The 11721-nt window shown below is 53.4% G+C and overlaps 1 protein-coding gene across 1 annotated transcript; it reads left to right on the top strand.

Moving 5' to 3' along the window:
* Positions 1-1409: 1409 nt before the first annotated feature.
* On the top strand, positions 1410-11186 carry AMBP (alpha-1-microglobulin/bikunin precursor). The gene is made up of 10 exons (XM_084898192.1): positions 1410-1892; positions 3236-3378; positions 3562-3641; positions 4507-4623; positions 5094-5195; positions 5992-6038; positions 8438-8519; positions 9529-9696; positions 10019-10192; positions 11033-11186. Exons 1-10 carry the CDS (start codon positions 1782-1784, stop codon positions 11062-11064), a joined length of 1056 nt encoding a protein of 351 aa, XP_084754318.1. The 5' UTR covers positions 1410-1781; the 3' UTR covers positions 11065-11186.
* Positions 11187-11721: the final 535 nt, after the last annotated feature.

Here is an 11721-nt window from a genome sequence, read left to right as displayed (position 1 = left end):
TGGCCCTTCCCGTGACCTGGCTCCAGACCTGGCCGGGTATCTTGGATTCCTGTGTCCCCTGGGAGGACAGGGACCCAGGGCCTCCGTCGCCCACCCTGATGGCCAGAGAGGGAAGGCTGTTAGCACCTCTTGAGCACCACCAACCATGCACCTTTGAGTCCCGGGTTAATTTTTTAAAAGCAGCTCAAAGTCCAGTGGGCCTGGCAGGGTTTGCTCCCTCTGAGCTGGTTAATAATCTCGAGAGAGCAAACAGCCCTGGAGACAGAAGTCGCCATCCTGGCCGAGCCTCGGGCCTCTCCCCTCCCCCAGAGAGACTGTGCGGCTGGATGAGCAGCCCTGTCCAAAGGGGCCCAGGTTCCTCTCCTGCCATGAGCCTCGGGCTTCCCGTGAGCCAGTGGGGCTGACCGTCTCATGCAGACCTGCTGTGAAGGTCTGAGGAGCCATCGTGGCATGCCGAAGGCAGCCTTAACAGGGCGTTCTATTTCTATTGTGGGTTTTTTCCAATACTGATTCTTCTTTCTATAAGTGGATTTTTATTGATTTCAGAGAGGAAGGGAGAGAGAGAGAGAAATATCAATGATGAGAGACAAGCCTTGATTAGCTGCCTCCTGCATGACCCCTCCTGGAGATCGAACCCGCAACATGGGCCTGTGCCCAGATTGGGTATCAAACCCAGGATCTCTTGGTCCATGGGTGGCTCTCCATGCACAGAGCCACCACAGCTGGGCTCTATTTCAATTATTAATGACTCCTTGTCATTTGCCTTTCTTATACGAGGCCTGGTTTCCCCAAAGACAGACCCACCCTGAGTCTGTCACACAGGTAGGACAGTGGACTGGCACACACATGGCTTCAAGCTCTGGCAGACAGATCGGGGACTGTCATCTTCCCGCTGAGGGAAGTGGGCTGCAGAGAGGGAGAGTCACTCCACAGTCACACAGAACCGGAAGGCAGGGCTTCCCGCTCCCACTTCTCCGCACCCCAGCCCGCAGAGAAGGCAGCCTGGCTCCTGAGCCCTGCTCTCAACCCCACCAAATGCTGCCTCCTCCAGCCAGGCCACTCACCAGACTCGAGACCCTGGGCAAGTCATTTGCCTCTGGGAGACTCACATTTCCTGTCCGTGAGAGGGGGACTTGCACTTAGTCTATGGGGTGCTTGTAGGAATGGAATTCAGTTCCTGGTCAGTGTTAAGTGCTGGAACCTGGCAGGTGCTCAGTGAATGGAAGCTGCTATCATCATCATCATCATCATCATCATCATCATCATGGTTTCTACTATAACTTGCTGGGGCTATGGGAAAGCAGTGGTGAGAGAAGGAACCCTGGGGACAGGAGGTCATCTATTTCCCTATGGTCTCTGATGAGTCACTTCCCCTTCCGGGGCCTCAGTTTTCTCATGTGAGAAATGGGCTCCATGACTCCCAGGTGGTCCAGGTGGAGTGACCAGCAGGAAGTTCAGAGCTACCTGGGTCCTTCACCCTCACATGCCCCATGACAAGGGGAGCCTTTCTGGGACTGAACCCAGCCTGGGCCGCAGCCGGCCTGTTGTATTTGGCCAACGCCTCCTCTGAAACAGACCTCCTGGCCCCAGCCAGGGCCCTACAGGGATCGACCAGCCCTGGCCTCGGGGCCCTGATTGGTCCTGGCTGAGCAGGGCAAACACCAAAGTCACCTACACACCAAAGGTCCCTTCCCCAGCCTCAGTTTGCAGCCGGCTCCGTCTAGGAGCTCCTCTGTCCCCACTGAGCCTGTGAGTAGCCCCCTAGGAGAGGAGCCAGCACCATGTGGAGTCTCGGGACCCTGCTTCTGACAGCCTGCCTGGCAGTGAGTGCCAACCCTGTGCCCACACTGCCCGACAACATCCAAGCGCAAGAGAACTTCGACATATCTAGGGTAAGGCTGGCCTCTGGGGTGACGGCGGTGAGCGGCTGGGGGCAAGTCTTGCCTGCCTCAGGGTCTCACTCTCCCCATATGGAACTCATGGGTGGGTCCCTAAAAGCTTTTCCTGCTCAGACTGTCTGGGGCAGTGGTCGGCAAACCGCGGCTCGAGAGCCACATGCGGCCCTTTGGCCTCTTGAGTGTGGCTCTTCCACAAAATATCATAGCCTGGTCGAGTCTATTTTGAAGAAGTGGCATTAGAAGAAGTTTAAGTTTTAAAAATTTGGCTCTCAAAAGAAATTTCAATCGTTGTACTGTTGATATTTGGCTCTGTTGATTAATGAGTTTGCCAACCACTGGTCTGGGGTTTGTTGAACCGACAACTCCATGCCCCTGTCATGCTATGGGACTCGTCTGACATCCCAAGTCCAATGCCCTCACCTTCGAACCCGTCCAGAGAAGGTTTTATGCTGACCGCTAGCCCTGCAGCCCCCCCACAACGCCCAGCCCTCACCCTTTAACCACTCACTGCATCCCACAGCACCTGTTAGCCTGTCCCGGGTCCTCTGCCCTCACATGCCTGGGGGGCACAAGGCGGGCATGTGGGGTTATGGGGAAAGGGAAGCAGGACAGAGATCGGGGCTGATGAGAATACGAGGCCTGGACAGGGTGCTGTGTGCGGGGAGCCCCGGGACTTGCTTCCTGGCCTGGCTCTGTCCCAGGCACTGGGGGACCCGGGACAGGACCTTGTCTACCCAGGTCTCCACATGGGTGTAAGGGGCTCTCATACTGTCCTACCTGTGCGTCCTGTGGGTTTGACTTCCTCTCAGGGAGAAGGAAGGGTCGTGAGTGGAAGGGTCTGGGATGGAGGAGGGTCTCAGGCTCAGCACCCTCTGCAGAGATGGAGGGCTCTCTAACCCCCTGACACACAGTCAGGAAAAGGAGACCTTAGGCCTGTCCCACATCAGCTCAAGGACAGGCGACACTTCCCAGCATGCAGCGCTCAGAGGTGCTGAGTGCCGGGTCCCCTGACCCGCCCTTGGAGAGCAGGGGTTGATGATGACCTCAGGGCACGAGGGTGGGGACTCCATCCAAATGAAGAGCACAGCCCTCAGCTCTGAGCAGAGTAAGGCCTTCTGCGGGCAGGGGACCCGCCTGCACCTCTCACTCCAAGCTTGCCATGTGCCTGAGCTCCACCATCAGGGCTCCATCCGCCCTTGAAGCTGTGTGGCCTCCCATTAGCGATAAGATGTTGCCACCAACAATGGAGTCATTCAGAGGGAGGGGAGCAGACATCTGCCAAGTCTTCCTCAAGGTCACAGGCAAATCCAAACCCGAGCACTGTGGCTGCCTCCTAGTTCTACGGGAAATGGTTCCACGTGGCCATGGGCTCCACCTGCCCCCACCTGGGGAGGTACAAGGACAGGATGAGCATGAGCACGCTGATGCTGGCAGAGGGAGCGACGGAGGGGCAGATCAGCACGACCAGCACTCGATGGCGGTGAGCGTGGGGATGGTGTGGGAGGGGTGGGGAAGGGTACCAGGGTCAAACAAGATCATTGAAAATGTTACTTTCCGATTTAAAAAGAAGAGAGAGAGGTTTGGGAAGAGCAGGAAGGAGAAGGGGGTGAGGGAGCATGGCCTCCACCAGCATTTACCTGGCCTTGGATTTGTTCACTTCCAGGAGAGGCGTCTGTGAGGAGTTCTCTGGGACCTATGAGACAACGGACACTGCTGGGAAGTTCCTCTATCACAGAACTATTAGTAGGTTGCGTCAGAGGACACACCACAGTTCTCTCCTTCGCTCAACAATTCATTGACCCCTTCAGCTCTCTTTCCTTGTCCCTCTAACCTTCCCTCCTGTTGTTCCGAGATGTCATCTAGCCTTCTTCCAAATGCTTCCTCTCCCTCCTCCTCCTCCTTTTCTTCTTCCTCTTCCTCCTCCTCCTTCTCTCTCTTTCCCTCCCTCCTCCTGTTTCTCTATCACTCTCTCACACATCCACACCCATGTGTGAAAGTGAGGTAATATCAAGATTTCATCAGTACTCATGGTAGGCATCTGCAATCAGCTGATAAAGGTTTGCCAAGCACCTACCACGCACAGAGTGCATGGTGCCATGTGATAGGGGCACTTGGACGTGAGTTTATTCATTTATCAGCAAATGTTTATTGAATATGCTCTGAGTGTTAACTAATTGTGCTCAAGGCTGAATATATGAATGTTTGGGTAGATGGATGGTTGGAGTGAGAGAATAAACAAGTGTTTGGCAAATGAATAAACATATGTATCAGTGGCAGATAAGTGAACTAATCAATCCTCTAATAGATAAATTGATGATTTCAGGAATGGAGGGAAGAAGAAAGAAAGGAAAGAAGGAAGGGAGGAGGGAAGGATGAAGGAAAATGGGTCCATTTATGGATTGATATATGGAGACAATGGATGGATGAAGTGATGGTAGATGAATTAATGATAACTCTCTGGAGGAGGTGGATGAATAGATAAGAATATGGGAGGGATGGGTAGACAGGATGGCTGGACAGGTGATGTGTGGGTGACCAGGTGAAGGATCTCGGGCCACGGGAGTCTTCTGACCACTGAGCCCTTCGTCTTCCTGCATCTCCCATGCAGAATGGCCCATCACCATCGAGTCCTATGTGGTCCACACCAATTATGATGAGTATGCCATCATTCTGAGCAAGAAAAACAGCCGCCACCACGGACCCACAATTACCGCCAAGCTCTACGGTAATGGCCTGCCACCAGCTAAGCTCATTGGAGTGGGGGTGGGAGGGGACCTGTGGTTTAGGGACAGTGGCGTGGGGAGGAACGAGGGTTTTGCTTTTTCCGTCTGATAAATTTCAGTGACAGGACAAGTGGGAGCATTTGCTTTGCCTGGAGGAGGTAGAACCCAGTCTCCCGTTTAAGGCAGAATCCTCTTCTTTTGATCTCTAACATTCCAGACGGAGAATTCCAGAGCCTCCGGGCCCTTAAGGAACCCGTGGAAGAGCCCTGTGTGGGAGTGGGGAGGCCTGAGTGGGGGGTTGGGAGAGACCCCTCCTTTTCTGAAGCTGACCTTTCCATCATGCATTGAAGAGGTCAAGTTGGGCCGATAGTTTTCAGCCTTCCCCTAAATGAAAATTCCTGGGCAAAATCCTCTCGGGTCGTGCCTGCCCAGGTCCTGCGGTTCTAGGATCTTCTCTGCTTCCCACTTGCAGGGCGGGAGCCGCAGCTCCGGGAGAGCCTGCTGCAGGAGTTCAGGGAGGTCGCCCTGGGTGTGGGCATCCCCGAGGACTCCATCTTCACCCTGGCCGACAGAGGTAAGCGGCACCCTCGCCTCACCTCACACTTCTGTCTCCTCCTCATCCTTCATGGCCCCCAGAGGGCATCTTCCTGTCCCCTGAGTCTGCCTTGTAGCCTTCTGAGATAAGCAGCGCGACAGTCTTCGCTACCGAGAAGGCAGCTGGCACCTGGGTTTGCTCCAAGTCACACAGCGTGCACTTGGCAGAGTCCGAACTAGACCCAGTTCAATGTTCACGCTACTGTGACGTGTCTATGTGTGGTGACAGTCAGACTCCACCGGTACCTCTTAGAGGTCATACATAGAGTGGCAGGGCTGAGGCATGGCCTCCAGAGTTAGAGCACCTACGTTCCAACCGAGCTATGCAGCTGGCTTCCGGCTGGTCGGTCTTCCAGAGCCTCATTTTCCTCATCTGTAAAATGGGGGTAACACTGTCTCCCATATACGCTGCTGTGAGGTGTCAGTGAGATAAAGCCGTTAAATACAATAGCACCGTGCCTGGGGTCTATGAGCGCTCAACCAATGTTAGGCATCGCTGCCCTGTGATGGTGCAGAGGGCAGGCTGGTGGTTGGGTGGCGAGGACGCCGATGGGGAAGACGGTGCAGCCACCAGCCTGTAGCTTTTCTCGTGAATGGCCTTCAGTAAGCCACTGGGCGGAGCCATTCATGAAGTGGGCCATTGCACGGGTTAGTTCACAGTGCAACGCCCACCTGGCAAGCAGCCAGCACCCTGAAAGCAGCAAAGCCGCCTCTGGTGTAGGATGCCCCCAAGTGTGGTCCTCTCACTCACCCCCGTCTCCTGTCCTCTGACCTAGGGGAGTGTGTCCCTGGGGAGCAGCAACCGGATCCCACTTCAGCCCCAGTGAGTACTCTTTCCCCTACTCCACCCCCCCACCCCCCCCCACCCCCCGCTTGAGTTTTGCTGCCCTTGCTTAGGTCCTGCTGTAGTGGTGCTGGTGGTAGTGGGTGGGGCCATTGAGAGGGGTCGGGGGAAGGCAGCGAGGGGCTGGGGTTATGAGGTCAGTCCCACCTGGGCTCAATCTTGGTTCTGCCATTTAGGCTTCTTGCGGCACCACCTAGACTTTGCTTTTCTCACGAATGAAATGGGGTAGTGAGTTGCCTTCCAGGAGCTAGAATTAAACGACAGGTTACAGAAGGTCTTAGCATGCTGCCTAAAACCAGTGAAATATTTAATAATGAAGTAACAATACTCAATAAACGAAAATATAATTACCTTTTCTTAAAAAATAAAAAAGAGCAAACCTGAGAGCAAGCAGCTTCTCAAACCATCTCTGCTTTTTGATCTTTGGGGCTTCCATATGCCTCTGTTCTAGTCTCCTGCTTTTTGCCATATTGACTGAGCTTTATCCATCCCTTTTTCTCTGATTATTTGAAAACTATATAGCCTAATTTATTCTGCTGGTGTGTGTATAAATCTACATATGTGTGTATAAATATATATAATGTTTCCTTAGAAAGATATTCTTGAAAATTGAAAAACTACAAGAAAGCAAAAAAGGACAATGTCCTTATTCCTGCATAGAATTAACAGTTAACATATTGTTTGCTTCTACACTTTAAAGAAAAATTACCACTGATTTGATAAAAATTAATATATATATAAAGAATTAATACAATGCAGAAAAGTATAAACAAAATTTGAGTTCTTTTAAAATTTCACTACCCGGAAACTGCCAGCATCCACATTATTCCAGGAATCGTGACATGCACGCGTGTGGGGAGCCAAGTGGCAGGAAGAGTGGGTAGACAGAGGCACAGGTTTAGACATACTCTGATTAAGTGGGATTATATAGCAGAAGCTACTTCTAATTTTAAGAGCTTTCATTGTAGTTTTATATGACTTTAAAAAACAGTGAAGTGGACTTCTTGAACTCCAAGTAGATATTTCTTTACCACAAGAGACTCATTTCTTAAAGAAGTCTCCAAGCAATGTCAAGGTCAGGAGAAAGCACTGTTAGAGGATGTCTGTTGTCTGTATGATTTGAAGGACAAATGTTCCGCCTCCTGTTCCCTTTTTCTTTACGTTGTCCAGATCATTGCTGTCGCCCTAATTCCCAGTCATTTTTAAATCAATTAGTTGTTATTATGCTGCTGCTTTTTCTTGGCTTACGGTTCCATGTGTACAGACCTGTCTATGTAGTGAGATGGAGATGGTGTCTTCTCCCGCATCTTTGTAATCTCCCCCCAGTGCCAAGATCAGTGCTGAACAATGGTAGATGCTGAACAAGGCCACTTGGGTTGATTTCATTTTCCTAGTTAATGACTTTCTTCTTTTTCCCAATTTCCCGTTAATAACCCCATCAAATCCAAGCCTTCCAGACTTTTTCCTGCTACTGGAGGATCCTGATTATTGATTTCCAAGCTGGCATTTACCCCTGGATTCTTCATTGCTTTTAGGAATAAAACTTGCCTATGCCCACGATTCAATGCAGGAATTAGTTATTGCTTTGCTATGCCTTTAAGCCTTGGTATTATGCAATGTTGGTTGATGCAAACTGGTCTAACACAGCAAGTGATTCTAATATGTGCTTTCTACTCACAGTTCCCCATGGGGGTTGGCACTGGCACCTTCAACGGCCTCAACGAGCCTGCAGAAGGACAAGTAAGGCCTTTAACTCTTTTTGCTTCTGTTTACACGCCTCCCCCCGCCCCCCTCCAGCAAATGCTACCCCAAAAAAGGGCAAGTGCAAGGCCTCAGCTCCTTGGGGTGTGTTAAGACTGTGGAATCTTGAGATTCCCTGATTTCAGGAAAAGTAGTGATTGTGTTTCAACTTCTACTCAATTTCATCTGTTTTCAAGGTCCATCCAGGTTGTTGCAAATGGCGTTACCTCATCCTTTCTTGGGGCTGAGTGGTATTCCATTGTGTGTATGTAGCACGTCTTCTTTATCCAGTGCCTTCATGCTTCTCACATGGGAGCACTACCTTTCCTTGGTTTCCAACTGCGGGGCAGACTCCTTTTTCATAATTAGAGCCTTCTGGCACTTCAACTAGAAATTGGATGTGAGGTATTGTTGTACCGCGAGGTTCTAATTTTTCGTTTCAATCCGGAATTCTGTCCCGTGATGCCCGTTCTGGAATTCAGGTTGACATTTTCTGGGAAACAGGTCATCAACCAGGCTAGTGTCTGTGCTTCTGTCTACATCCTGATTCCCAATGCAAATGGCGTATATACTCCGGGGGTACATGTGAGCAACAGTGGCGAGGTCCCCCCAACATCTTCTCTTCTTTGTCTTCCCAGAGAGCCCGGCGGGCTGTGCTGCCCCAGGAACAGGAAGGCTCGGGAGCTGGGCAACTGGTCACTGATTTGATGAAGAAAGAAGGTAATGATCACCCTCTTCTGTCACTCTCCAGAAAGGAAGGACCGTGGCTGACTCACCCTGGCTGTCCTCCTGGCCATAAAATCCCTTTTTTTTTTTCCTGCTAGAGTCCAGGTTAGGCCTAGGAAAGGCAAATCAAGTCCTCTGCCCTGCGCAGGGGGTGTGAGGGGAGAGGGGAGACAAAGCATGGGCTCAGCGCCACGGTAAGAAGCCAGGGCTCGCCCTGTCTCACAGTGTGGCCTGTCAGCAGTGGTTTCCTCATCTGTACCACGGCATGGCCACCTGCTGAGCTGGCCACCAGGCTGGGGGCAAGGTGGGGAAAGATGGAGGGAGACTCCCTGTCGTTGACAGTATTTACCAACAACTCCCTCTGCAAACACGGAACCTGCTCCACCCCAGACCGTGTGCCGGGCACTGGGGTCACAGAGTCAAAGCACCCAGGTCTTTGGGGAGCTTCTGGTCAAGTGGGGGAGGCAGTCAGGGAAGAAAGTGATGGACCCAAAAGGGGGGGTCAGCCCAGAGGCTGGAGTAGCTCTGAGGATGCAGGGGTGAGGAGATCAAGGACTTCATGGCGGGAGGGGAAAGCATGCTGTGTCCAGGTGTCCAGGTAGGGTTTTGCTCCCTCAAGGCATGGGGGCGGGGCTCGGTGAAGAGGTCAGGCTGTCTGGTATGCGTGCTGGTGAGTGTGTTACCAATTACTACTACTATCAACTGCAGAGGCTTTGGGCAGAGAGGACCAACATGGGACGGTGGGTGTGTGGGTAGCTGGTAACTCCCCATGTTCTGGAGTGAAATGAGCATTGATTTTGGAGTCCAACAGACATGATGTTGAACCTCAGCTCTGTGTGACCCTGGGCAGGTCGCTTTACCTCTCAGCCTCAATGTCATCTCTAAAATTAGCTGGCAATCCTCCCTCGTGGCACAGAGGTGAAGGCTCATTGAGATGACGCCTGGGACGTGGCCAGCCTGCACACTGGCACTCAGTAAGCGCTGCCGTTCCGCCCCTCCCCAGATGCCTGCCAGCTGGGCTACGCCGAGGGTCCTTGCCTCGGGATGTTCAGAAGGTTTTTCTATAACGGCTCGTCCATGGCCTGTGAGCCTTTCCAATTTGGCGGCTGCCTGGGCAACAGCAACAACTTCGTTACGGAGAAGGAGTGTCTGCAGACCTGCAGGACTGTGGGTGAGTCTGGGCCCTTTACCGCTGTGCACGCTGCAGCTCACAACGCCATCCTCCCGGTGGGCCACCTGCCGATTGAACCGGTGGCTACGAGAGGCTGTTCACAGGGTGGGGATCCAGGGCGAGTTTCCTGAAGTCGTAGGAAGTGCCATTGGCGTATGGGTGACCGTAGGCAAGTTAATATTTCTTCCCAGAGGCGCCAGCTTCCCCGACTAGAAGCATGGGACTAGGGGTTCTAGGTGAGCAGGGTCCCCTGGCTCAGGTCCTGGGCCTCACTTTGCCGATAGGAAGGATGACTAACGCTGTGCCTCCCTCCCCTCCACAGCGGCCTGCAACCTCCCCATAGTCGTCGGCCCCTGCCGAGCCTTCATCCAGCTCTGGGCGTTCGATGCCGCCCAGGGGAGGTGCGTCCAGTTTCAGTACGGGGGCTGCCAGGGCAACGGCAACAAGTTCTACTCGGAGAAGGAGTGCAAGGAGTATTGCGGCGTCCCTGGCGACGGTAGGAGGCCCTGTGGGGGGCCAGGCCGGGCCAAGGGGCTCTTGGGGTCCAGGTGGGAGAGCCCTGTAGGTGGGAGCCTGGAGAGTTGAGCTCTGGACTCTGTACCAGGTGACCAGCCCACCCATGCCTGGGGCCTCAGCTTCCCATCTTTTATGTGGGGCCAAGCCCTGGAACTCAGCCCAGCTTGGATGGGGTAACTGGGGTACTGGGTATACTAGGGTGGGCAGAGGGTATACAGGGCAGTCTGAGGAGCCTGGCAGAACTGGGCTGATTCTGGTGCTGCCACGTTCGGGCTGGCCACACTGGGTAAGTGCCAGTTTTGGCCTCAGTTTTCTCTTGTAAAATGGGACAAAGCACTTATTTCCCAGACTTCCCAGTGCCTGGCACCGGTAGTGCTCAGCTATCGGCACCTGTTACTGATAATGATGGAGATGCTATGGGGAGGACAGGGCAGGTCCACCTCGCTTTATTGCGCTTCACAGATGTTACCACTCACTTCATTGCGGTAGTGGCTTTGCTAAGCGGGTCTGGAACCCAACCTGCAATACCTCCGAGGTATGCCTGCAATGCTATTTAAGATTGCAGTGCCTTATCTCCCTGCTAGGAAACGGCACCTAACGTAAGCCAGAGGAGGCAGAAAGTCAGATCATCCTGTGCATGCACTGTGGGGACATCTAGCCACTCAGCAAGCGGGAGTTTCTGGCCTCAGGCCCAGCCTCAGGCCCCACCAGCTCGGCCCAAGCTGCCTTCCCCCCTCCATGAGGCACCTCCTCCCAACCTTCCCCTGCCCTGGACCCCAGGCGAGCCCCACACCTACTCCCTGAGCCTCTGTGTCCACAGGAGACGAGGAGCTGCTGCGCTTCACCGACTGACCGGTCCGAGGCCAGCGGATGGCGGGGAGGCTGCAGGCCGGAGCCTGGCCCAGGGGCCCCCATCAGGCAGACCGTGCTGAGGGACCTGGGTTCAAATAAAAGCCAAATCATGGACTCCTGAAGTTCTGTGTCCTGACTGTTCATTGTCACCCTAGTGTCATGGGATGGGGGCTGGAGGGGGACACAAAGCTGGTGAGCAGGAGCCCAGCCCACCCCGGAAGTGGAAATGTGTGTGGAGGAAATGAAACAGAGCCATCTTCCCTGCGTGAAACGGGCTATGCAAATTAGGACACACGGAGCACAGTTCCCTTGGCTTGACAACAGTACAAAAGAGGACCGTTTTGTTTTCATAAAGCTGGAGGACGGGGCGGCTCCGGGTACTTGTTTCAGGGGGAGGTTTGACGGGTCACCAGCGACCCAGGGTCAGAATAATGTGCCCTATGTGCCCAGGAGGGTCAGTGCCTGAAAGAATTCCCCTTCTTCACCACATGGAACCCCAGTTTTACTCTGGCCACAGCCATGTCCCCAGCGCCTGCTGCCTGCCGGGAGCTGAAAAGTAGTGGGCTGTCTCCCCACCAGGCCCTCGAGTTCCCACCTCCCGGGACCCCTTCCCCAGCCCTTTGCCCCAGGAAGAGAATGTTCACTGACCTTCACCTT

This window comes from Pipistrellus hanaki, assembly GCF_964339955.1.
Source record: "Pipistrellus hanaki genome assembly, chromosome: 11".
Classification (NCBI taxonomy): Eukaryota; Metazoa; Chordata; class Mammalia; order Chiroptera; family Vespertilionidae; genus Pipistrellus; species Pipistrellus hanaki.
This window is presented reverse-complemented; position numbering and strand designations above follow the sequence as displayed.